This window comes from Leucoraja erinacea, chromosome 2, assembly GCF_028641065.1.
Source record: "Leucoraja erinacea ecotype New England chromosome 2, Leri_hhj_1, whole genome shotgun sequence".
Classification (NCBI taxonomy): domain Eukaryota; kingdom Metazoa; phylum Chordata; class Chondrichthyes; order Rajiformes; family Rajidae; genus Leucoraja; species Leucoraja erinaceus.
The window spans coordinates 138,665,945-138,693,310 of record NC_073378.1 but is presented as its reverse complement, the minus strand read 5'-3'; the positions used below and the strand labels follow the sequence as shown (position 1 = coordinate 138,693,310).

Genomic DNA, 27,366 nt, shown 5'->3' with positions numbered 1-27,366 from the left:
ACGAGATCGCATCCACCGTTGATCTGTCGTGGCGCTAATCAAACTGCAGTCGTTCGAGGTTTTTGTCGAGGTAGGAGATGACTTGCGCCATGATCAACCTCTCATAGCACTTCATCTGTGGCTTTTTCGTTCAGGTCCGTTCCAGATTCCTGAACACTGCCCAATCTACACACTCCAAAAAATCCTCTGCCACCCCCCCACCCCAACCCGGACCAGCTGTGTGCAGTCCTCACCTCGGGGGGTGCCCTCTTCAATTGCTGCATGTAATCAGGAATAAGCAGCACCGCGGTATGGTCGGATTTACTGAAGTATGGGCGAGGGATAGAGCGTTATGCATTCTTATTGGTGGTGTAGTAGTGATCGAGGGTGGTTGGTCCTCTGGTGCAGCAGGAGACATGTTGTTGGACGTTTGGGAGCGATTTTTTCAGGTTTGCTTTATTGAAGTCCACAGCTATGATGGTGAACGCCCCGGCGGTTAGACGTCTGGTGTTTGTTGACCACGGCGTGCAGCTCGTCCAGTGCCAGACGGACGTCTGCCTGGGGTGGGATGTAGATCGCGGTCAGGATGATGGAGGTGAATTCCCTCGGGTGGTAGAAGGGACGGCACTTCACCGCCAGATGCTCGAGGTGTGGAGAGCAGGATTTGGACAGGAACGCCACGTCTGAGCACCACACAGAGTTGACCACGAGGCAGACGCCCCATCCTCTCCCTTTTCCAGATGCAAGTGTACGGACCATACGGTGGACCGTACACTGGCATCGGTCGAAGTTTTCGGCTGGACAGGACCGCTGAGTCTGGGGAGCTGGGGGTGAGCCATGTCTCGGTGAAACAGGATAAAGAGCATTCCATCAGCTCCCTTTGATAAAGCAGCCTTGCCCTTGAGTCCTCCACTTTATATTCAAGGGACTATACGTTGGCCAATAGGATAGTAGGGAGAGGCGGCAGAAGTCCTCTGCGCTTCAATCTGACCTGAAGTCCTGCCCGTCGGCCACGTTTCCGGACACACTGGAAGCAACTCCAGCTACGCTGTTCCTGGAAGATCCAGCCCGTCGGCCCTGGAGGTCATCCCGGACATTCCAGGTACAGTACCTGCGTTCCTCCGTCGGGTCGGGTGATTTCAAGTGAGCGTGGATACGTTTTAAGTCTGGGGCTCCCGCAGCTGCGGGAGATCGCGAAACTGCAAGAGCCTTCAGTTTCCCATGCAGCTTATCCGGAACGGTACATATTTCTGCTGTTTCCCTGATGCGGGTGAGTTGTTGGGAGTTGATGTTGATCCTTTGATGATCTTGTGCTTTGCAAAAGTCGCCGCAGGCAGGCGCCATCTTTGCCCAAATACGGTTCGATGCAGTGCAGAGCGAGAGCGTCTGCGGGAAGTTCAGCGTACCTGTTCCAGGTAAAGACGGGTGTTCCGTACCGAAGATCTCAACCTCGCACAGGTGCAATATTTTCTTCTGGCCCGGGATGATGATGTTCACATATCGACCGACAAGTCCACCACAATTGAAGATCAATTTCGTCACAGAAACTGAATCAACGATTCCACAGCTGAAAGAGATGAGGATTAAAAAGTGAGACTCCACTGTTTCGGTCATGCCGACGAGGAAGCATGTCAAACGTTCTCATAGTCCTGCGTTGGTGAACTGGAGACATATTCCTTGGATGTAGGGGGCTCCTGCGGCTACCTCAGGCATCCTGCCCACTTGCTTCCGTCCTGAAAAGGTAGCTAAGAACAGGAGAGGGTCCGGATACAGAGGGAACCTTGTCTGGGTAGGGACTGCACGATCGGTGAAAATTGCTACTGCCATCAGATTGCTCAATACTACATAACTTGAATGAATTTCATTTACAAATGCTTTGACTAATTTAAGAAGGTACAGCAGATAACTGCAGAGGACTTGAAGAATGGTTTCGGCCCGAAATATTACATATTTCCTTCGCTCCATAGATGCTGCTGCACCCTTTGAGTTTCTACAGCACTTGTCTACAAATATACTGATCTTATTTTATTGAAGGTAGTCCATTGATCTGGAAGTACATCAGCAGGTCGTGACACCAAATATGTGGACTGCGGCTCCATGTCATTTTCTCTCGCATCTGGGTTGTGTTCTCAGATTCAGCGTTCTGCATTTAGATCGGCCATAACCTGCAGCTTCACTCTACTTCCCACGTGTGTCGTCACTGCTCCAGCAACAATGGGACTTACAAAATAAGACACCGCAACTGAATAGAGTCGGCGTTTGCTCCTGAATACTCACAGTCCGTTAGAATTGCCATCGTTCGCCAGTGAGTTCCCGATGCGGATCTCCGCTCCACGGAGCCGGTCCGAGCAGCAGTCTGCTCTGTTGGTGATTCGTACATCTGACACGTTGAAGATCTCTAATAGATCGACTCTCCACCAAGGGTTCTTGGATTTCCAGGTGCGTGTGCATGAACCATGCGTGAAATCGGTATCGCTGTTACCGTCATTGGCTCGCCTAGCACCTGCCCATCGATACGCGCTGGACTGGGTCGACGGTTTTCCGAAAGCCACATTTTCTGTTCGTAAGGAAAAACCTCACTGAACCGCAAGGGCGATATTAAATGCCGACGGATGTAGGCTTTCTATCACGGTTTGGATCAACGTATTTAATTGATATAAGTATTGCTTTAGTATCCCAAGTGATGTAAGATGCAGTGGAAACCCGTGTTTGTACCATCCACTCAAATCATATCACACATCATCTCTATGAAGCCTTGCACAAGAGCAACAGGTAAAGTGAAAAGCAAAATCAGCTGGAGGCTCGCTCAACTAGTATGTGATGCTGTGCGTTGCTTTACTATGGTCAAATGAAGCGCGAAGAAGTGAATGCCCTCGTCTCCACTATCAAATCTAATCAAATCAAGGAACAGATAAAGTAGAAAAATCAATAGATTTCATGATATGGTGTCACAGTGTAATGGATTTACGGTTATGGAAAAAAGACCCAACACCGCACTGAGGCGTTAAAGTAATAAGGTTACACGGCATTTCAAGATAGGACCGTTACATAATCTGACAGTAGGGTGGTAATCTCCAAGCGTGTTCCATGAGATGTGCATTTCGTTGGTGCGGGGATGGTGCTTATTAGTATTAGGTCGCGTGGCTGAAGCGTGGCAGATGCAATAAAATATAGACACATGTGAGGTTATCCTCTTTTGTGGCAAAAACAAGGGTGCAGATTATTATCTCAATGGGGTTAAGTTAGATAAGAGGGGAGGTACAGCGAGACCTGGTTGTCCTTGTACACTGGCCACTGAAAGTTGACGTGCAGGTACAGCAGGCAGTGACGAAAACTAATGGAATATTGGCCTTCATAACAAGAGGATTTCAGTATAGGAGTAAAAAGGTTCTTCTGCAGTTGTATAGGGCTCTGGTGAGACCACATTTGGAGTATTGCGTACAGTTTTGGCCTACGAATTTGCGGAACGACATCCTTGTGATTGAAGCAGTGCAGAGTAGGTTGACAAGATTGATCCCTGGGATGGCGGGACTGTCATATGAGGAACGATTGAAAAGACTAGGCTTGTATTCACTAGAGTTTAGAAAGATGAGGGGGATCTCATCATATCGAAACATATAAAATTATACAAGGACTGGACCAGCTACCTATTTTCAATGTTTCTATTTCTCTGACTGAAAGGATGTGAGCATGTGCGGCGAGTCTCTCATATATTGCACTCGTAGACAGGCTCGTGCTTGGACAAATGTAGTGTGAAAGACTGGCGATTAAACTAAGAATTACAAAGAGCAGAACGTTGGGGATTCCGGTACTTGTCTTCAGTGATGTAATTATTCTCAAACGTTATCAGCGGAAGACTCGCTCAAGTAAGCTGTGCGGCGGAGCCGCAGCGGATTCAGCCTACCTTTTCCACGGAAGTGCGGGAGTTTTGCACCAAATATCTCAACCTCACACAGGGTTAAGATTTGATCCGGGCCTGGGATGATGATGTTCACATATCGACCGACATATCCACCACAATTGAAAGTCAATGTCGTCACAGAAACAGAATCAACGATTCCACAGCTAAAAAAGATGAGTATGTAAAGGTAAGATTCCATTGTCTCGATCGTGCGTATGAGGAAGCGTGTCAAAAGTTACCATAGGCCTGTTGTAGTGCAATTATGACACGTTCCGGTGATATGTGGTGCTCCCGTGGCAATTGACGGCATCGTATCATCTTGCTCCTGTTCGGAACAACAGATGTTGCGAATAGATAAGTAGCGTTCCGGGTCAGACATCGTCCCTGGAGACTGAAGAAGGTTCTCTACCCGAAACGTCTGCTATACTTTTTCTCCAGAGTTGCTCTCCGATCGGATGAGTTACTCTAGCTTTTTATGTCTAAATTCGGTTGAAACCTGCATCTGCATTTCGTTCCCACACACACAAAGATAGCCCTGAGTGGACCGAGCGGGCATGATGCTTAATACTAGCCACTGGATACCTGTCTCACTTGGCCATCATTTGCGCACATTTACGCGACCTCGTCGCGTTGAGGCGCACTGGTAGCGTGTGGGCCGCGCGGGACGGTCGCATGGAGAAGCGCGGAGGAGTATGGAGTTCCGCGCGGTATCGCGCCGCGCTCCAGGATTTTGTTGGGCATACATTCTTTGCGCGCCTCCGGCGTGTCGTATCGTGTATGCCGCCTCCGCCCTCTGAGGCAGAGAATTCCACAGACTCACACCTCTCTGCGAGAAGAAGTGTTTCCTCGTCTCGATTCTAAATGGCTTACTCCTTATTCTTAAACTGTGGCCCCTGGTTCTGGACTCACACACCAATTGGAATATGTTTCCTGCCTATAGAGCGTCCAAACACTTAGCAATCTGATATGTTTCGATGAGATTGCCTCTCATCCTTCTAAACTCCAGAGTGTACAAACCCAGATGCTCCATTCTGTCAGCATATGACAGTCCCGCCACCCCGGGAATTAACCGTGTAAACCTACGATGCACTCCCTCAATATCAAGAATGTCCTTTCTCAAATTAGGGGACAAAACCTGCACACAATACGCCAGGTGTGGTCTCACTAGGGCTCTGTACAACTGCAGGACTTCTCTGCTCCTATATTCGGTTCCTCGTGTTATAAAGGCCAACATGCCATTCGCTTTATTCACTGCCTGCTGCACCTGCATGCTTACTTTCATAGACTGATGTTCGAGGACGCCCATATCCCGTTGTATCCCATTTTCCCCAATCTGACTCCATTTAGATAGTAGTCTGTCTTCCTGTTTCTGCTACCAAAGGGGACAACCTCACATTTATCCGCATTAATCATCAACTGCCATGCATCTGCCCACTCCTCCAACCTGTCCAAGTCACAGCTCACACTGCCACCCAGCTTTGCGTAATCTGCAAATTTGCTATTGTTACTTCATACAAATCATTGAGGTATATTGTATATAGCTACGATCCCAGCACCGAGCCTTGCGGTACTCCACCAGTCACTGCCTGTCCTTCTGAAAGGGTCCTTTAAATCCCTATTCTTTGTTTCCTGTCTGCCAACCACTTCATTATCCATGCAGCATTCTATCCCCAATACAATGTGCCCTAATTTTGCCAATAATCTCCTACATGGGACCTTATCAAATGCTTTCTGAAAGTCCAGGTACACTACATCCACTGGCTCTCCTTTCTCCATATTCCTAGGTACATCTGCAAAAAAAATCCAGTAGATTAGTCAAGCATGATTTCCCCTTCATGCATCCATGCTGACTCGGACCGATCCCGTTCCTGCTATCTAAATGTTCGGCTATCTCATCTTTTATAATTGACTCCAGCATCTTCCCCACCACCGATGTCAGGCTAACTGGTCTATTATTCCATGTTTTCTCTCTCCGGTCTTTCTTAAAAAGTGGGATAACATTAGCTACCCTCCAATCCACAGGAACTGACCCTGAGTCTATAGAAAATTGGAAAATTATCACCAATGTATCCAGGATTTCTAGAGCCACTTCCTTAAGTACCCTGGGATGCAGACCAGCAGGTCCTGGGGATTTACCGGCCTTCAGTCCCATCAGTCTATACAACAGCATTTCCTGCCTAATTTGGATTTCCTTCAGTTCCTCCGTCACCCCAGATCATTTGGCCACTACTATATCAGGAGGATTGTTTGTGTCCTCCTTAGTGAAGACAGACCCAACGTACTCATCTGCCATTTCCTTGTTCCCCATAATAAATTCACCCTTTTCGGTTTTCAAGGGTCCATCTTTGGTCTGAACTAATGTTTTCCTCTTCACATACCTAAAGAAGCTTTTACTGTCCGGCTTTATATTCTGCAGAGCAGATAAAATATTTGAAAGGGCATGATGATGCACGCGACTGTCGCGCGCCAGTCACTATCGGACTGTCGCGTAAATGAAATGAATGAATTGTTTGCTTTATGCATGTCCCTTTGTTGAACCCATGTCTATAGATGTACGTCAGCGGGCCATGCCACTGAATAAATGGACAACGGCTGTGTATAATTTTCCATCGCATCAGGGTGAGCGCAGCGCAATTTTATTTTTTTTCTTCAGTGAGGTCATTTTATCATTGCAATGACAGTGGAATTTGCAGAAGAAGACACCACAGGTGAGCAGAGTCGGCGATTGTTTCAGAATACTTACAGTCTGTTGAAATTGCCATCTTTCTCCAGCGAATCACCGATGCGGATCTCGGCACCTACGAGATGCTCCGAGCAGCAGTCTGCTCTGTTGGTGATTCTTACATCTGACACGTTGTAGCTTTCATTTAGATCGACTCTCCACCAAGGGTCCCTGGATTTATATGTGCGCGCGCATGAACCATGCCTGAAGTCGCTGTCGCTGTTACCATCGTTAGCTCTCTCAGAACCTGACCCTGGATACGTGCTGGACTGGGTCGTACTTGATTCCAACGCAAAGTTTTCTGTAGGTTAGGAAACACCTCACTGAGCCGAAAGGGTGAGATATATTACCGACGGATGTAGTCCTTCTATTAGGTTTGGATCAGCAGGGTATCTCATTAATATTCTTATTGCTTTACCATGATCAAGTGAAGCGATATGTAGTGCATTCCATTCTCACTACTATCGAATCAAATCATACGGTACATCAGTGCCATGACGCCGCAGACAAGAGCACCAGGTAAAGTTGAAGAATCAATAGATCTCATGTCAATGTTATGGATTTACGTTTATACACCGCACTGACGCGTGAAAAGATTGAGTTTACACTACTACTCAACATAGAACAAAAGGACAAAGGACATGGATTGTCACATGCACCAATTGGTAGTACAGTTCAACAGTACCGTTTAAAGATAGCACGGTGCAATAATATGATAGCAGGGTGATATTCTTCATCGACTTTCATTAGATGTGCATTTCATTGGGGCGTGGCTGGTGCCTATCGGCATGAAGTCTCCGGGTTGAATGGATGTTTAATTGTGCACCGTATCTCGCAGTCAATGCATTCGGAGACAGGTGCATGCTTGGATAAAGGGATGATCCAAGACTGGCGATTAAACGAAGAATGGTACAAAGCAGAGTTGTAGTTTCAAGTAAGGTTATTATCTTAAAACATTATCAACGGGAGATTCTCTCACTTAAGCTGTGGGTCTGTGAACAACAGGAGCCTCAGCGGATACTTCAGTCTACGTTTTCCATGTAAGGACGGGAGTTCCTAAACAAATATCCCAACGCCGCGTTTTATGTTGGGCGAGAAACATCTCACTGGACCGAAAGGGGGGGGGGGGGGGGGGGGGGGGGGGGGGGGGGGGGGGGGGGGGGGGGGGTTAATACCAAGGGATGTCGGCCTGCTGTCAGGGTTTGGGTCAACAGTGCATTGCATTGATATTCGTTCTCATTTAGTGTGGTCAAGTGAAGCGCGATGCAGTGCAAACAATTTTTTGTGCTACACAAACATCATACTGCACATCAGTGCAATGAAGCCGCACACAAGAGCAAAAGGTAAAGTACAAATAAAACAACAGATTGTATAACATGGTGTCATCGTATTATAGCAATAGGGCTAGGGAACATTGGTCTGCGAACCGCGCTGAGGTAAGATGAATATCGGGATTGCACTGCAACTCATGTGAGGACCGTTCTCTAGCGGGTAACAGGAATATACTCTATAACCGTGCTTCCATAGAAGTGTATTTTTGGTGCGTGGCTGGTGTTTGTCAGCATAATGTTTGCGGACGAATTGGTTGAAGGCTAATGTACCGACCGTCTCAGGGATTTCATGAACAGCCATGCACATGTTCGGACACAGCGAGGGTCCAAGACTGGTGAGAAAACTACGAATGGCAAAGACCAGAGCGTAGGGAGTGGCTGTACTGGGCTTCAACAAGGAACTTAAACTCAGACTTTATCAGCGGGAAAATCGCTTAGCTAAGTTGTGGGGCTGTGTACAACCAGAGCATCAGCGCGGTGTCCAGCCTACCTTTTCCATGTAAGTACTCGAGTTCTGAACCAAATATCTCAACCTCGCACAGGGTTAGGATTTTATCCGGGCCTGGGATGATGACGTTCACATATCGACCGATAAATCCATCGCAAATGAAGATCAATTTCGGTCCGAAAACTGCATCGGCGATTCCACAGCTGAAAAACATGATGATTTAAAGGTGAGACTCCACTGTCTCGATCATGCGAATGAGGAAGTGTCTCAAAGGTCATCGTAGGCATGTGCTGGTGTACTGATGACGCCGTCCGCGAATATCTGGTACTACCACGGCAATTGCCGGCTTCGTATACACTTGCTCGTGTTCCGAACAGATGGCTAGCAACCGGAGTGGATGCGGGTACACGGAAGACGTTGCGGGTCAGACACCATCACTGGAGAAAAGGAAGAGGTGACGTTTCAGGCGAGACCTTTCTTCTCACTGAATACACTGAAGGACGTTCTCATCCCGAAACGTCTGCTATTCCCTTTCTCGATTTTTGATGCCCGACCTGCTGTTGCTGGAGCATTTTGTGTCTATCTTCGGTTTACACCTGCAACTGGGGGTCGCTCCTTCACATAGGTAGCCCTGAGTAGTTCGTGCCTGCAATTATTCTCAATCATAGTCATTGGTTACGTGAACATTGCCAGTGCAATCCCATTATTCAGAATTACACGTCTTCAATTAACATCAATTTCTGATATAAGCACCTCATCTTTAATTAACCCATCGCGATAGTGGTACGTCAGCAGCTCATGCCACTGATTAAGTGTAAAATAGTTTTGTATCATTTTCTCCCGCATCTGGGTCATGGCAGCAACATTTTAATTTCAACTGCATTCTACACCCGCAGCATCTGTTTTCCCCGTTCATTTTTATCATTGCACCAGTAACAATGGAATTTGCATAAGAAGACACCGCAGTCGGTGATTGCTTCTGAACTCTTACAGTTTGTTGGAATTGCCCTCATTCTCCAGCGAGTCCCCGATGCGGATCTCGGCTCCTTGGAGCTGGTCGGAGCAGCAGTCTGCTCTGTTGGTGATTATGACGTCTGACACGTTGAAGCTTTCTGTTAGATCAACTCTCCACCAGGGGTTCTTCGATTTCCTGGTGCGCGAGCATGAGCCATGCCTGAAGTCGTTGTCGCTGTTACCGTCATTGGCTCCCTCCGCAGCTGCCCCTTCATCCGTACTCGACTGGGTCGGACTTGCTCCCAACGCCACGTTTTCTGTTGGGTGGGAAAGCTTTACTGACGCGCAAGGGGGAGGTTTATTAACGATGGATGTAGGCCTTCTATCAAGGTTTGTATCAGCAGTGTATTTCATTAATGTTCGTGTTGCTTTATATGGCAAAGTAAAGTGAGATGCAGTGAAGTCTGTCGTCTCTACTATCAAATCTAGTCATACTGTACATCAGTGCAATGATTCCGCACAGCAGAGCAACGGGTAAAGCAGACAAATCAATAGATTTCGTGGTATGTTGTTGTAGTGTTATGGATTTACGATTACAGAAAATAAGACCAAACACCGCACTGAGGGTAGCAATGTTACAACATTTTGAGATTTAAAAAATCAAGACTGTAATTTATCCCGTCAGATAAAGCATGAAAAGAAGTTTAATTTGACACCTAATTCACTTTCATATCTCAAGTATTTAAAAAGTTATGGCCATTTTCATACTCGGAAATTAGCATCTTGTTCCCTATTAATTTTCTATGGACATAACAAAAAAGCTGTGATGGTGTGCTGTCAAAAGGCCATAACCTTCTTAAAAATTAAGAGAACTGAATGAAATTTTCAGTTATCGTATGTTCATTGGCATTACTGTTGCTAAGTTTTCATCCATTCTGAACCATTCTGAAACAAATATAAAATAATCTTACTTGGATGGCCTGAAATTAAAACATATAATTAGTTAGTTACCCAAGTGTAGCTAATTTCAAACTTCAATTACTAGATCTAAACATATATCCATTCCTTAATAAATGATTAACATTTTTAAATAGCCCAAGTGTCCAAATAATATTCATGAATAATTCACAATAAAACATGATTTTTCAATCTCATTTGCATTAATTTATAGGCCAAATGGAAGGAATTTAGTGTTCAATTGCTGTAAATTAAAGTCCATTTAAATCAGCTTTCTAGTGGGATCCTGTGAACGCGCTGGTTTAGAACGTTCACATTGCGCTAGATTTGTACCCCCAAATGCCCAGAAAAATACTGCGGGATATAAAGAGCCCAAAATTAGCTACTCGCAATAGTAAACTTTGTATAAAAGGTTCTTAAGAAGCCCCTTTTAATGTAAAAATAAGCTATATACCTTCTGTATACAGCTCCATGCGGCCCTGTGGTTGCGTGAGGTCGCGGGTTTAGAGAGTGATGTTTAAACTATTATAACTATTATACAAGGCCATAAAAACTAATTATACCTTTTGCGACGGGGTCTTTCAGCGATTTTTCGTTAATGATTTACTAGGCTGAACATCTTCGATTGGAACAGCCTAGTGAAAATCGCGTTTTAAACCCGCCCCCTTAAAACGTCGCTAAAATCGCGCACATCCGCAGCGCCAGATTTTCAGCGACGTTTCAGGTAGGCTTTGCAACATACCTACTGAGGGGATAAAATATTGGGATTTACAACTACTTAGGTTAAGTCTATGATAGCAAGGTGATACTCTTCATTAAGTGTGTAATTGTTTGGTGTGTAGCTGGTGTTTATAAGCATAAGGTCTCCTGACGAAATGGATGAGAGCGTGTGCACAGAGTGTCTCAGGGATTTCATGAACACGCACTGTGGCTCATGTTCGGACACAACGAGGGTCCAATATCGGTGACTAAACTACGAATAGGAAAGAGCAGAGCTTTGGGAGAGATGGTACTGGGCTTCAATAAGGAAGTTATCCTCAGACGTTATCAGCGGGAGAATCGCTCCACTAAGTTGTACGGCTGTGTTAAACCAGAGCCTCTTCGGGACGTTCAGCCTACCTTTTCCATGTAAGTACGGGAGTTCTGAACCAAATATCTCCACCTCGCACAGGGTTAACGTTTTATCCGGGCCTGGGATGATGACGTTCACATATCGACCGACAATTCCACCGCAATAGAAGGTCAATGTCTTCCAAGAAACCGAATCAACGATTCCACAGCTAAAACATATGAGGGATTTAAGGCTCCACTGTCTCGATCGCGCATATGATGAAGCGTTTCAAATGTTATCATTGGCCTGTGCTGGTGTACTGACACGTTCCGCGGATATGCGGGGCTCTCGCGGCAATAGCTGAAATCGTATCCACTTGCTCGTGTTCCGAACGGATGGCTAGGAACCGGAAAGGTTCCGGATACACAGGAGGCCTTGCGGGTCAGGCAACATTTCTGGCGAAAAGGAATAGGTGGTGTTTCGGGTTGAGACCCTTCTTCAGACTGGACTCGACCCGAAACGTCAGCTATTCATTTTCTCCATAGCTCCTGTCCAACCCGCCGTTACTCCAGTTTTTGTGTATATCTTCGGTTTAAATCTGCATCTGCAGTTCGTTCGGACACACAGATAGCGCTGAGTGGATCGAGCCTACATGAGCCACATTCATTGGCATTGGTTACCTGAACATTGTCACTGCAATCTGGTGGTTCAGTATTACTTAACTTGAATTGACTTCAATTACAGATTTATGCACCTCCTTTTATGAACCCGCGTCGCTAAAGCGATACGGCAGCACCTCGTGCCATTGGATTAGTGGACTACGGCTCTGTATCATTGTCTCACGCACCCGGAGTAGAGGAAGACATTTTGTATTTAACCCGCAGCGAAACCATTCATAACCTGCTGCATCTCTCTTTTTTATCCACTCATGTTATTATTGTTCCAGTAACAGTATAATTCGTAGAAGGCACCGAAGATGGATAGATTAGGCGGTTGCTTATGAATACTTACAGTCTGTTGAAATTGCCATCGTGCTCTAGCGAGTCCCCGATGCGAATCTCGGCCCCTTGGAGTTGGTCCGAGCAGCAGTCTGCTCTGTTGGTGATTCTTATATCTGATATGAGGTGGGTTTCATTTAGATCGACTCTCCACCAAGGGTTCTTCGATTTTCTGGTGCGCGAGCATGAACCATGCCTGAAGTCGCTGTCGCTGTTACCGTCATTGGCTCGCTCAGCAACTGCCCCTTCATCCGTGCTGGATTGGATCGGACTGGCTCCGAACGCCAGATTTTCTGTGGGGATGGAAACGTCCCCGAAAGGCAAGATGTATTTAAGAGAGAGTTACATATAAATCTCTGGGATAACGGATTGAAGGGATATGGGGCGAAAACAGAAACGGGGCACTCATTTTGGATGATCAGCCGTGATCGTATTGAATGGCGGCGCTGGCTCGATTGGCGGAATGGCCTACTCTACGTTTCTATTTAATACTATTCCTTTCCTGTGGTGAAGTGAAGCGAGATGCATCAAAATCTCTTAGTGTTAGAAAATCAAATCGAAATGTATATCAGTGCAATGGAGCCGCACGCAAGAGCAACATGTAAAGTAGAATTGAAACAGTAAATTGCATCCCATGGTGTTATAGTATTATATCAAGAAACCTATAGAAAATAAGTTCCAGTGCCGCGCTAAGGCAGGTTAAAATATCACGATTGCACTGCAATTCAAGGGGGGGTTGTGCTGTAGTCTGGTAACGGGGAGATACGCTCCAAGCGTGTTTCAATAGGCCTTTTTTTTGTTGCTGGCTCGTGTTTATCAGCAAAAGGTTTGCGGACGAAATAAATGACGTCGTGTGCAACGACTGTCTCTCAGTTTTCATTAAAGGACGGGCTCAGGTTCGGACAGGGCGATGGTCCCCGACTGGCGATTAAACCAACAACGGCAAATAGCAGATCGTTGTCAGAGACGGTACGGGGTTTCAGTAAGATAGTTATACACAGACTTCATAATCAGGAGAATTGCTCAACTAAGCTATGGGGCAGAGCCCCAGTGGGAACTTCAGCCTACCTTTTCCATGGAAGTGCGGGAGTTCTGAGCCAAATATCTCAACCTCGCACAGGGTTAAAATTTTATCCGGGCCTGGGATGACGATGTTCACATATTGACCGACAATTCCACCGCAATTGAAGGTCAACGTCGTCCCAGCAACTGAATCCACGATTCCACAGCTGAAAAAGATGAGGATTTAAACGTGAGATTCCACTGTCTCCCTCATGCGTAAAATGTGATCACAGGCCTGTACTGGCGACACGTTGCGTGGATAAGTGGGTTAACAGGGCAATAGCCGGCATCTTATTCATTTGGCGTGTTCCTAACAGATGGCTATGAACACGCCAAATGAATCGAGCTTCCTGATACACGGGTAGTCTTGCTGGGCAGACATGGTGAAGGAAAGAGCGTTCAAGTCACGGCCCTGTTTTCACCGATGTTTCCACCACCACGCACAAGAAGCACAAGAAACACAAGCTCGTTGTATGTAGATGCCGATAAATGGGTTGAGCTCTGGTTGAACAATTTCTAATCTTGTGTGTGGGCTCGATACAAAGAAGCTGATCAGACAGTATCTCTGGAGAAAAGGAATATGTGACGTTTCGAGTCGAGCCTCTTCTTCAGACTGATTACACTAAACTAAATAGCGGGGAAGAGGGGTTGCAAATGGAAGAATGAGGATGGGGTCAAAGGAGAAGAGAATCCAGGAAAAGTTACGAAAGGCTCTCCAATTAATGGGACGGAAAGTTCAAGAAGGGATAAGAGTGCGAGGTTAGGTGAAAAAGTGTCCGGTGGGAGAGGAGACGTGAATACCGAATTAAAAGTGTTATATATGAATGCACGAAGTACAAGAAATAAAGTGGATGAAATTGAGGCTCAGCTAGAAATTGGTGAATATGATGTTGTGGGAATTACAGTCATGGCTGCAAGTAGATCAGAGCTGGGAACTGAATATTCAGGGGTATACGTTATATCGAAAAGACAGACAGGTGTGCATAGGGCGTGGGGTGGCTCCGTGGGCCAGGAATGAAATCCAGTCCCTTGCGAGGGGTGACAGAATCAGAAGATGTAGGGTCATTGAGGATAGATCTGAGGAATTGTAAGTGTGAAAATACCCTAATGGGAGTTATGTACAGACCCCCAAACAGTAACCTGGAGATAGGGTGCAAGTTGCACCTGGAGTAACAATGATCATGTCGCAAATGTAATACAACGGTGGTTATGGGAGATTTCAACATGCAGGTCGACTAGGTAAATCAGGCTGGTACTGGCCCCCAAGAAAGGGAGTTTGTGGAGTGCCATCGAGATGGATTCTTGGAGCAGCCAACCAGCGAGCAAGCAATTTTGGATGTAGTTTTATGTAATGCACCGGATTTGGGTCGGGATCTCAAGGTATAGGAACCATTGGGAGGTTGTGACTGGAGGATGTGATCAAAATATGGTACGTTTTAATCTGCAATTTGATAGAGAGAAGTTAAAATCGGAAGTGTCGGTATTGCATTTGAACACATGGGACTATGGAGCCATGCGGGAGGAACTGGCCCACTTATGTAAAATAACCCTAGTAGGGATGACGGTGGAACAACAATGGCAGGTATTTCTGGGAATAATTGAGAAAATGCAGGATCATTACATTCCAAAGAGGAAGAAAGATTCCAAGGGGAGTAAGAGACGACCGTGGCTCACAAGGGTAGTCAGTGACAATATAAAAATTAAAGAGAAGACGTATAACATGGCAAAGATGAGCGGGAGCCAGAGGATTGGGAAACGTTTAAAGAAGAACAGAATGTAACTAAAAAGGCAATACAGGGAGAAAATATAACGTACGAAGGCAAGCTAGCCAAGAATATAAAGGAGGATAGTATAAGATTATTTTGGTAAGTGAAGAGGATAAAAATTGTTAAGAATAATGTGAGTCCCTTGAAAACAGACACGGGTGAACAAGGAACAAGGAAATGGCAAACTAGTTGAACAGGTACTTTGGTTCTGTATTTACGAAGGAAGACACAGACAATCTCCCAGGTGTACTTGGGAACAGATGAAGGAACTGAAATAAATTCATATTAGTTAGGAAATTGTGTTGGGTAGACTGAAGGGACTGAAAGCTCATAAATCCCCAGGGCCTGATTGGCTGCATCACAGGTATTCAAGGATTTGGATCTCGAAATCGTGGATCAGCATTGGTAATTATTTTTCAATGTTCCAATTATTCAGGATCAGTTCCTGTGGATTAGAAGGTAGCTGAAGTTATCCAACTGTTGTGGGAAAGTGGAAGTGAGAACGCAGGGAATTATAGACTAGTTAGGCTGACATCTGTGGTGGGGAAAACGGTGGAGTGGATTAGCAAAGATGAAATAGCGGCATGATTGGACAGCAGTAATAAGATCGGTCCAAGTCAACATGAATTTACGTAGGGGAAATTATGTTTGTCAAATCCGCTGGAATTTTCTGAGTATGTAACAAGTAAAATTGACAAGGGAGAGCCAGTGTAGTAGTGTATCTGGACTTTCACAAAGCCTTTGTAAGGTCAAACACAGGAGATTAATGGGAACAATTAGAGCATATGGTATTAGGGGTAGAGTATTGACGGATAGAAAATTAGTTGGCAGACAGGTAACAAAGAGTAGGGATTAACAGGTCCCTTTCAGAATGCCAGGCAGTGACTAGTGGTGTACCGCAAGGCTCGGTGCTGGGACAACAGCTTTTTACAATATATATTAATCATTAGTATGAAGGAATTTAAAGTAACATTAGCAAATTTGCAGATGACACAAACTGGGTGCCAGTGTGAGCTGCGTGGAGGATGCTGGGAGGATGCAGGGTGATTTGGACAGGTTGGGTGAGTGGGCAGATGCATGGCAGGTGCAGTATGATGTGGATACATGTGAAGTTATCCACTTTGGTGGATAGAAATGGAAGGAGGTTATTGTCTGAATGGTGTCCAGTTGGGAAAATGGAAAGTACAACGAGACCAGGGTTTCCTTGTACATCAGTCACTGAAAGTAAGAAAGGAGGTACAACAGGCAGTGAAGAAATTTCATGGCATGTTTGCCTTCATAAAGAGAGGAGTTGAGTACAGGAGCAAAGCTGTCCTCCTGCAGTTGTACAGGCCACTGGAGAGACCACATCTGAGTATTATTTGCAGTTTTTGTCTCTTACTTTGAGGAAGGACATTCTTGCTATTGAGGGAGTGCAGCGTAGATTTACAAGTTTAATTCCAGGAATAGCGGGACAGTCATATGCTGAAAGAATGGAGCGACTGGGCTTGTACTCACATGAATTTAGAAGGTCAAGAGGGGGTCTCATAGAAACATATTACATTTTTAAGGGATTGGTCACGCTAGATGCAGGAAGCATATTTTCGATGTTGGGGAGTCCAGAACCAGGGACCGCAGTATAAGAATGAGGTGTGGACCATTAAGAACTGAGATGAGGAAACACTTATTCACCCAGAGAGTTGTGAATTTGTGGCATTCTCAATCTCGCACAGGGTAAAAACATTTTCCTGTGATGATGACGTTCACATAGCGACCGATAGATCCACCCCAATTGAAGTCCCCGAAACTGAGTCAAAGATTCCACAGCTGAAATTATGAGGATTTAAGGGTGAGACGTAACTCTGCCAATAATACGGCAAGGAATCGTGCTAAAATTTATTCCTGCCCAGTGCGGGTGACCTGGTGACAGATCCCGGGAAAATGTGGGGCTCCCACGTAAACTCCGGCAACGTATCCACTTGCTCGTGTTCCGAAAAAATGGCTCGGAGCAGAAGACGATTCGGATACATAGGTTGCCTTGCGGCTCTGACAAAATCTATGGCGAAAAATAATATGCGACGTTTCGTATCGAGTCCCATTTTCAGACTCAGTACAATCTGAAGAAAGGTCTTGACACGAAACGTCACATATTTATTTTCTCCAGCAATGGTGTCTGTCCCGCAGAGTTACTCCAGATTTTTGTGTTCGGTTTCTTCGGTTTAAACCAGCATCTGCCGTTCCTTCCGATAAATAGGGATCATTGACTGGATAGAGACCGCATGATCTCTCACTCATAGGCATTGGTTACTTGAACAATGCCCCTGCAATCCGATTGTTTAATATTACATTACTTGAAATCAATTACAGATTTATTGATCTCCTTTTATTGACCCTATCGCAGCAACTCGTGCATTTGGATAAGAGGACAACGGATCTGTAACGTCAAATTGGCAGGGGTGCTGAGGAAGAGGATGTCTTGGAATGTATGCAGGGTAAACTTCTAAACCAACATGTCGAGGAACCAACGAGAGAGCAGGCTATTCTAGACTGTGAATTGAGTAATGAGGAAGGATTAGTTAGAAGTCTTGTTGTGCGTGGCCCCTTGGGCAAGAGTGACCATAATATGGTTGAGTTCCTCATTAGGATGGAGAGTGACATTGATAATTCAGAAACAAGGGTTTTGAACTTAAAGAAAGGTAACATTGAGGGTATGAGACGTGAATTGGCCAAGATTGACTGGCAAGTGATTCTTAAAGGGTTGACGGTGGATATGCAATGGAAGGCATTTAAAGACTGCTTGGATGAACTACAACAATTGTTCATCCCAGTTTGGCAAAATAATAAATCAGGGAAGGTAGTGCATTCGTGGATAACAAGGGAAATCATGGATAATATCAAAACAAAAGATGAAGCGTATAAATTAGCCACAAAAAGCAGCCGAGTAGAGGACTGGAATAAATTCAGAGTCCAGCAGAGGAGGATAAAGGGCTTAATTAGGAAAGGGAAAGTAGATTATGAAAGAAACCTGGCAGTGAACATAAAAACTGACTGCAAAAGCTTATAGATATATGAAGATAAATAGATTAGTTAAAACATATGTAGGTCCCTTGCAGTCAGAAACAGGTGAATTGATCATGGGGAACAAGGACATTGCAGACCAATAGAATAAAAACTTTGGTTCTGTCTTCACTACGGAAGACATAAATAATCTGCCGGAAATGAGATGGAGCAACTGAGTGAAATCCAGATTAGCCGGGAATTGGTGTTAGGTAAATTGAATGGATTAAAGGCCGATAAATACATAGGGCCAGTTCGACTGCATCCCAGAGTACTAAAGAAAGTAGCCCCAGAAATAGTGGATGCATTAGTGATATTTTTTCAAAACTTGGTAGATTCTGGAGTGGTTCCTGAGGATTGGAGGGTAGTTAATGCAACTCTACTTTTTAAAAAGGGAGGAGGAGAGAAAACGGGGAATTACAGACATGTTAGTCTAACATCGGCAGTGGGGAAACTGCTAGAGTCAGTTGTTAATAATGGAATAGCAGCACATTTGGAAAGTGGTGAAATCACTGGTCAAAGTCAGCATGGATTTACGAAAAGTAAATCATGTCTGAAGAATCTTATATAATTTTTCGAGGATGTAACTAGTAGAGTGGATAAGGGAGAACCAGTGGATGTGTTATATCTGGACTTTCAGAAGGCTTTTGACAAGGTCCCACATAAGAGATTAGTATACAAACATAAAGTACTTGTTATTGGGGGTTCAGTATTGATGTGGATAGAGAACTGGCTGGCAAACAGGAAGCAAAGAGCAGGAGTAAACGGGTCTTTTTTCAGAATGGCAGGCAGTGAATAGTGTGGTACCTAAAGGCTCGGTGCTGGGATGCCATCTATTTATAATATATATTAATGATTTGGACGAGAGAATTGAATGCAACATCTCCAGGTTTGCGGATGACACGAAGCTAGGGGGCAGTGTTAGTTGTGAGGAGGATGCTAGGTGGCTGCAAGGTGACTTGGTTAGGCTGGGTGAGTGGGCATATGCATGGCAGATGCAGTATAATGTGGATAAATGTGAGGTTATCCATTTTGGTGGCAACAACAGGAAAGTAGACTATTATCTAAATTGTGGGAGATTAGGAAAAGGGGAGATGCAACGAGACCTGGGTGTCATGGTACACCAGTCACATTACAGTGTTGGGTATAAATGCCGGAATAGCAAGATGGATTCAACAGTGGCTGAATGGGAGATGCCAGAGGGTAATGGTGGATGGCTGTTTGTCGGGTTGGAGGCAGGTGAATAGAGGATCTGTGTTGGGTCCTTTGTTGTTTGTCATGTACATCAATGATCTGGATGAAGGGGTGGTAAATTGGATGAGTAAGTATGCAGATGTTACCAAGATAGGGGGTGTTGTGGATAATGAAGAGGATTTCCAAAGTCTACAGAGTGATTTAGGCCATTTGGAAAAATGGGCTGAAAGATAGCACATGGAGTTTAATGCTGATAAATGTGAGGTGCTACACCTTGGCAGGACAAATCAAAATGGGACGTACATGGTAAATGGAAGGGAATTGAAGAATACAGTTGAACAGAGGGATCTGGGAATAACCGTGCATAGTTCCTTGAAAGTGGAATCTCATGTAGATAGGTTGGTAAAGAAAGCTTTTGGTATGCTAGCCTTTATAAATCAGAGCATTGAGTATAGAAGCTGGGATGTAATGTTAAAATTGTACAAGGCATTGGTGAGACCAAATCTGGAGTATGGTGTACAATTTTTGTCGCTCAATTATAGGAAGGATGTCTACAAAATAGAGAGAGAGTACAGAGGAGATTTACTAGAATGTTGCCTGGGTTTCAACAACTAAGTTACAGAGATAGCTTGAATAAGTTAGGTCTTTATTCTCTGGAGCGCAGAAGGTTAAGGGGGGACTTGATGGAGGTCTTTAAAATGCTGAGAGGGATAGACAGAGTTGATGTGGACAAGCTTTTCCCTTTGAGAATAGGGAAGATTCAAACAAGAGGACATGACTTCAGAATGAAGGGACAGCCGTTTAGGGGTAACATGATGGGGAACTCCTTTACTCCAGGAATGGTAGCGGTGTGGAATGAGCTTCCAGTGGAAGTGGTGGCGGCAGGTTCGTTGGTATCAATTAAAAATAATTGGATAGGCATATGGATGAGAAGTGAATGGAGGGTTATGGTATGAGTGCAGGCAGGTGGGACTAAGGGAAAAAAGTTGTTCGGCACGGACTTGTAGGGCCGAGATGGCCTGTTTTCGTGCTGTAATTGTTATATGGTTATATGGTTATATGAAAGTAGGCATATAGGTGCACCGGGCAGTGAATAAAGCGAATGGCATGTTAGCATTCAAAGCAAAAGGATTGGTGTACAGGAGCAGGGAGGTTCTACTGCAGTTGTAAAGGGTATTGGTGAGACCACACCTGGAGTATTGCGTACATTGTTGGTCTCCAAATCTGAGTAAAGACATTCTTGACATACAGGGAGTACAGAGAACTTTCACCAGACTGATTCCTGGGATGTCAGCGCTTTCATATGAAGAAAGATTGGATACACTCAGCTTGTACTCGCTAGAATTTAGAAGATTGAGGGGGGATCTTATAGAAACTTACAAAATTCTTAAAGGTTTGGACCGACTAGATGCAGGAAGATTGTTCCCAATGTTGGGGAAATCCATGACAAGGGCTCACAGTTTAAGGATTAAGGGGAAATCCTTTAGGACTAAGATGTGAGAAACATTTTCACACAGAGAGTGGTGAATCTCTGGAACTCTCTGCCACAGAAGGTAGTTGAGGCAAGTCCATTGGCTATATTTAAGAGGTAGGTAGATGTGGCACTTGTGGCTAATGGGATCAGGGGGTTTGGAGAGAAGGCAGGTACAGGATACTGAGTTGGATGATCAGCCATGATCATATTGAATAGCGGTGCAGGCACCCATTTTCTATGATTTTATGTTTCTATGTTGTGTTACGCATCTTGAGCGGTGGAGCAAAAACTTAATTGTATCTGCAGTGAAGTAATACGTACCCCGCAGCATCTCTCTCTTTCACCCACGCATGTGACCATTGCTCCAGTAACAGTGGCATTTGCAAAATAAGTCACCGCAGGTGAATAGAATCGGCGATCGCGTATGTATATTTACCGTGTGTTGGAATTGCCATCGTTCTCCAGCGAGTCCCCGATGTGGATCTCGGCTCCTAGGAGCTGGTCCGAGCAGCAGTCTGCTCTGTTGGTGATTCTTACATCTGACACGCTGTAGCTTTCCTTTAGATCGACTCTCCACCAAGGGTTCTTCGATTTAATGGTGCGCGCGCATGAACCATGCGTGAAGTCGGTGTCGATGGTCCCGTCATTGGCTCGTTCAGCAACTGCCCCCTCATCTATGCTGGACTGGGTCGCACTCATTCCGAGCGCCACGTTTTCTGTTTGGTGGAAAACACCTCACTGAGCCGAAAGGGGGAGATCTAATACCAATGGATGTTGTCCTGCTATCAGTAGTTGGGTCATCAGTATATTTGATTGACATTCGTTCTGATTTAGTGTGGTCAACTGAAGCGAGATGTAGTGTAAACACTTATTTGTATTGTACATAATGTTAGTGCAATGAGCCGTACACACGAACAACAGGTAAATTAGAAATAAAACAATAGATTGTATAAAATGGTGTTATAGCATTATAGGAATTGAACGAGAGAACAGTGATCTGAGAACCGCGCTGAGGCGGGTTAAAATATCCAGATTGCACTACAACTCAAGGGATGACCAGCATGGATATCAGGTTGGCTGTATGGAAGGCAAAGCGACGGAATCATGTTTATTTTTCTGGTTGGTTGCCAGTGAGTGGCGTTGTTCACAAGGTGTTGTGTTAGGTCCGGCACTTTGCACATGGTATATCAATGATGTGAATGATGGAATTAATGCTTATGTTAGGATATTAAGCATTATCCCAACTTAATGTTGCGGATAATACAAAGATAACTGGAGGCCAGGTCATGCAGTGGAAGCAGCGAATCTGTAGAATGGCCTGGGCGAGTTGGGAGAGAGGCAAATAAGTCGCAGATGGAAGACAGCATAACAAAGTGAGTGCAAATTGGAAAAATAAATAAAAGTGCAGTGTTTTTCAATGTAGGAGAGATTCAGAAATCGGAGGTACAAATGGACTTGGGGTTGCTGGTGCTGGATTCCCAAAAGGTTAATTTGCAATTTGAACCGGTGTTCAGGAATGCAAATTCAATGTTAGCATTTATATCCAGAGAGCTATAATTTAAAAGCAGGGGTCAAATACAGAGGCTTTATAAGGCACTGGGCAGAGCGCATTTGGAATACTGTGAACTGTTTTGGTCCCCATATCCGAGGACGGATGTGCTGGCATTGTAGAGGGTCCAGCGGAGGATTAACAGATTACCAGGGATGATTGATATAACATATGGAGATCTGTTGACTTGTCCGTACCGTGTATTCGCTGGAGTAGTAATGGATCATTGGGTATATCATTGAAACATCGTGCAGTGGAAGGTCTGGATAGTGTAAATGTAGGAAGCATGTCTCCAGTAGTGTGAGAGTTTAGCATCAGAGCGCACAGATGCAGAATAAAAGGACATACCATTAGGAAGGAGATGCTGAGGATTTGTTTTAACCAGATGTTAGGAAAACTGGGGCTAACATGATTCCATCCGTCCAGAAACAGTATCAATGAGAGATTTCGTAGCTGAGGGTGCCTCAATGTCTATAACCACAGCATTAGCGGGGCGTTGAGCCTACCTGTTCCAGCTCCAGACAGTAGATGTGTTCCAGTTCCGAACGAAAGATTCCTTACGGTTGTTGGCGGGATATTCGTTCCAGGTTTGGGCGGTATTTCCTTTCCCTCTGCGGACTCGGGCGTCGTTCCCTCTGCGGACTGGGTGGTCGTTTCCATTGCGGACGGGATTTTCGTTCCAGATATTGGCGGGAGTTTCGTTCCCTTTACGGGCGGGTTTTGGACGGGAGTGTGCGCTTTCGTATCAGGTGCGGACGTGGCTCTCGTGTCATTTTCTAACGGGATATGGATATAAGGACTTTTTGATGCAAATATCTCAACCTCGCACAGGGTCAAGGTGTTATCCAGTCCCGGCAAGAAGATGTTCACATATCGACCTACAAGTCCATCGCAATTGAAGGTAAGTGTTGTCAAAGCAACTGAATCAACGGTTCCACAGCTGAAAGAGATGATTAAAAGTGAGACTCCGCTACCTCGATCACTACGGAAGAGAGTGCGTTTGTTATAGTAGGCCTGTGCTGGTGAACTGATGACATGTGCATGGCATGTAGTGGGCTCCCATGGCTACTCCGGCATCCTCCTCACTGCCATGTCTTTTCTTCGCTGCCTGCAGTACCCGGATGCTTACTTTCAATGACTGATGCACAAGGACACGGATGTCTCGTGGCACATTCCCGTTTCTTGTTCTCACACCGTTCCGATAATAATCTGCATTTTTGTTCTTACCATGACAGTGGATAACCTCACATTGATCCACATTAAACTGCATCTGTCATGCATTTGCCCACTCACTCGACATATTCAAGTCACCCTGAGGACTCAAACCATCCTCCTGGAAGCTCACACTTTCCCCCAGCTTTATGTAATCCGGAAACCTGGAAATGTAACATTTAATTCCTTCGTCTAAATCGTTAATATATATTACAAATAACAGGAGTCTCAGCACTGAGCCTTGCGGAACCCCACTAGCCACATCTTGCCTTTCTTAAATGACCCGTTAATTTCTACTCCTTGCATGCTGTCTGCAAACCAGTTTCCGATCCATGTCAATACCCTACTGCCAATACGATTAGCTCTAATTTTATACACTAATCACTTAAGTGAGACCTAGGTAAATGCTATTTGAATATCCACATACACCACGTCCACTGTCTTCCCCTTATACATCCTCCATGTTATATTCTCAAAAATCCAGAAGACTATTCAAACATAATTTGAACTTTGACTGATCCTGTCACTGGTTTCCAAATGCGCTGCTATTACATTTATAATAATCGACTCAAGCATCTTCCCATTACCGATGTCAAGACAAGTGGACTATAATTCCCAGTTTTCTCTCAGCATCCTTTCTTAAAAAGTAGGGTTACATTAGCTGCACGCCAGTCCACATGAACTGATCCTGTAGTTCATTCCTGCACGTTGGCCGCATTGACTGGCTAGATGTTGCATGATCCTTACTCATGGGCATTGATTACCTCACTATTGCCACCGCAATCCGATTGTTCATCATTACATAACTTGAATTAACTTAAATTATAGATTTATGCATCTCCTTTCATTGAGGGGGAGGTGTAGCAAGATCTGGGCGTCCTTGTACACCGGGCACTGAAAGTTGGCGTGCAAGTACAGCAGGCAGTGAAGAACGCTAATGGAATGTTGGCTTTCATAACAAGAGGATTTCAGTATAGGTGAAAAGAGGTTCTTCTCCAATTCAATAGGGCTCTGGTGAGACCACATCTGGGGTATTGTGTGCAGTTTTGGTCTCCTAATTTGAGGAAGGACATCCTTGTGATTGAGGCTGTGCAGCATAGGTTCACGAGATTGATCCCTGGCAAGGCGGGACTGTCATGCGAGGAAAGATTAAAATGATTAGGCTTGTATTCAGTGGAATTTAGGAGGAGGAGAGGGATCATATAGAAACATATAAAGTTCTAAAAGGACTGGGCTAGCTAGATGCAGCGAAACTGTTCCCAATGTTGGGCGAGTCTAGAACCAGGGGCCACAATCTTAGAATAAAGGGGAGGTAATTCAAGACGGAAGTGGGAAAACACGTTTTCACCCAGAGAGTTGTGAATTGATGGAATTCCCTGCCACAGAGCGCAGTGGAGGCCAAATCACTGGATGGATTTAAGAGAACGTTAGGTGGAGCTCTGGGGGCTAGTGTAGTCAAGGGATATGTGGAGAAGGCAGGCACGGGTGATTGATAGCGGACGATCAGCCATGATCACAATGAATGGTGGTGCTGGCTCTAAGGGCCGAATGGCCTCCTCCTGCACCTATTTTCTATGTTTCTATGTTTCTATGACCCCACTGCTATTGAGGTGCGATAAAGGCTCGTGTCATTGGATAACTGGACTACGGCTCTGAATCATTTTCTCTCGCATCTGGACTTAGATAGAGCTCTAGGGGCCAGTGGAATCTAGGGGGAGAAGGTAGACACGAGCTATTGATAGGGGACGATCAGTCATGATCACAACGAATGGCTGTGCAAGCTCGAAGGGGCGAATGGTCTTCTCCTGCACCTATTTTCTAGGTTTCAATGTTTCCATGGATCAGCGGAGAATAATTTTAATTTGATGTGCAGTGAGATCATTGTTATCCTGCAGCAACTATCTTTTTCCCACTGATATTACCATTGCTCCAGTAACAGCGAAAATTTCAGAAGAAGTCAACGCTTGTGACTTGAGTCGGCGATTGCTTAAGAACACTTACAGTCTGTTGGAATTGCCATCGTTTTCCAGCGAGTCCCCGATGCGGAGCTCTGCTCCTAGGAGCTGGTCCGAGCAGCAGTCTGCTCTGTTGGTGATTCTTACATCTGTCACGTAATAGCTTTCTTTTAGATCGACTCTCCACCAAGGGTCCTTGGATTTCCTGGTGCGCGCGCATGAACCTTTCCAGAAGTCGCTGTCGCTGTTACTGTCAATGGCTCCTTCAGCGCCTGCCCCTTCTTCCGTGCTGGACTGGGTCGGACTTGCTCCCCACGCCACGTTTTCTGTGGAGAGGGAACATCTCACTGAGCCGAAAGGCAAGATGCATTTAAGTGAAAGTAAGCTATAGCTCTCAGGTATAACGGATTCAAGGGATATTGGGGGGAAAAGCAGGAACAGGGTACTCATCAAGGACGAGTGCTCTGTTCAGAAAGGGCATATTTGTGATTCAGAAATCGGGTGTGCAAATGGACTTGGGAGTGCTGGTGCTGGATTCCTAATATGTTTATTTGCAAGTTGAACCGGTGTTAAGAAAGGCAAATTCATTCTTTGCATTTATTTCCAGAGAGCTAGAATGTTAAAGCAGGGGGGTAAAAGGCACTGGGCAGCGCGCATTTGTAATATTGTGAACAGTTTTCGGCCCCATATCTGAGATGTGCTGGCATTGTGGAGGGTCCAGTGGGGGATTACGAGAGTGATCGCTGGGATGATTACGGTAACATATGGAGACCCACTGACTGTTCCGGGCCCTGTATTCGCTGGAGTAGTAATGGATTATTGGGGATCTCATTGAATCTTATCGGACATTGAAAGGCTTGGATAGTGTGAATGTAGAGAGCACGTTCCCAGTTGTGGGGGAATCTAGGACCAGAGGGCACAGATTCAGAATAAGATGTCATGCCATTGAGAAAGAGACGAGGGGGGATGTGTTTTAGCCGGAAGGGACTAAATCTCGGTCTAACATGATTCCCTCCGTCCGGAAATTATATCAGTGGCTGATATATTTTGTGGCTGAGAATGTCTCCACGTCTTGGCGAAGCGATGAGTCTACCTGTTCCAGTTCCCAATGGTAGATTCGCTCCCAATAGCAACGTACCTTTTTTTCCGGTTCTTGGCTGGATAGTCGTTCCAGGTATGGACGGTATTTTCGTTCCCTTTGTTGACTGGGGCGTCGTTTCCTTTCCAAATGAAGGCGGCTGTTTCTTTCCCTTTAGTGAAGGGGTATTGGTGGTGGTTAGCTTTTCCCTTTCGTGTGCGGAAGGGGGATACGGCTTCGGTTTTAACAAGGTATCGATGGTAGGAAGTATTGAAGTAAAGACCTCAACCTCGCACAAGGTCAAGATTTTATCCTGTCCCGGCAAGAAAATGTTCACATATCGACCGATGAATCCATCACAATTGAAGATAATTGTCGTCAAAGCAACGGAAACAACGGTCCCACAGCTGAAAGAGATGTTTGAAAGTGAGACTCCTCTATCTCGATCACTACGCAAAAGAAAGCTTTTTTTTAATCATCATCTGTCATGCATCTGCCCACCAACTGAACCTATCCAAGTCACCGTGCATCCCCATAGCATCTTCCTGGTATCTCAAACTGCCACCCAGCGTTTTGTCATCCGCATACTTCGAGATGTGACATTTAATTCCTTCGTCTAAGTCGTCAATATATATTGTAAATAAAGTGGGTCTCAGCACTGAACCTTGCGTAACCCCACTGCCTGCCATTCCGAAAAGG

At 45.2% G+C, this 27,366-nt stretch overlaps 3 protein-coding genes across 3 annotated transcripts; all 3 read right to left on the bottom strand.

Moving 5' to 3' along the window:
* Positions 1–351: 351 nt before the first annotated feature.
* On the bottom strand, positions 352–8,240 carry LOC129706218 (uncharacterized). The gene is made up of 6 exons (XM_055650304.1): positions 8,204–8,240; positions 6,624–6,903; positions 3,884–4,113; positions 2,257–2,536; positions 1,702–1,724; positions 352–1,619 (listed from the first exon to the last, which is right to left on the bottom strand). Exons 1-6 carry the CDS (start codon positions 8,238–8,240, stop codon positions 961–963), a joined length of 1,509 nt encoding a protein of 502 aa, XP_055506279.1. The 3' UTR covers positions 352–960.
* A 127-nt stretch (positions 8,241–8,367) lies between these two features.
* Positions 8,368–9,749, bottom strand: LOC129706214 (fucolectin-1-like). The gene is made up of 2 exons (XM_055650288.1): positions 9,373–9,749; positions 8,368–8,584 (listed from the first exon to the last, which is right to left on the bottom strand). Exons 1-2 carry the CDS (start codon positions 9,747–9,749, stop codon positions 8,368–8,370), a joined length of 594 nt encoding a protein of 197 aa, XP_055506263.1.
* Positions 9,750–10,393: 644 nt separating this feature from the next.
* Positions 10,394–23,431, bottom strand: LOC129716122 (fucolectin-1-like). Its single transcript, XM_055666007.1, has 3 exons — positions 21,310–23,431; positions 13,410–13,570; positions 10,394–12,634 (listed from the first exon to the last, which is right to left on the bottom strand). Exons 1-3 carry the CDS (start codon positions 21,570–21,572, stop codon positions 12,351–12,353), a joined length of 708 nt encoding a protein of 235 aa, XP_055521982.1. The 5' UTR covers positions 21,573–23,431; the 3' UTR covers positions 10,394–12,350.
* Positions 23,432–27,366: the final 3,935 nt, after the last annotated feature.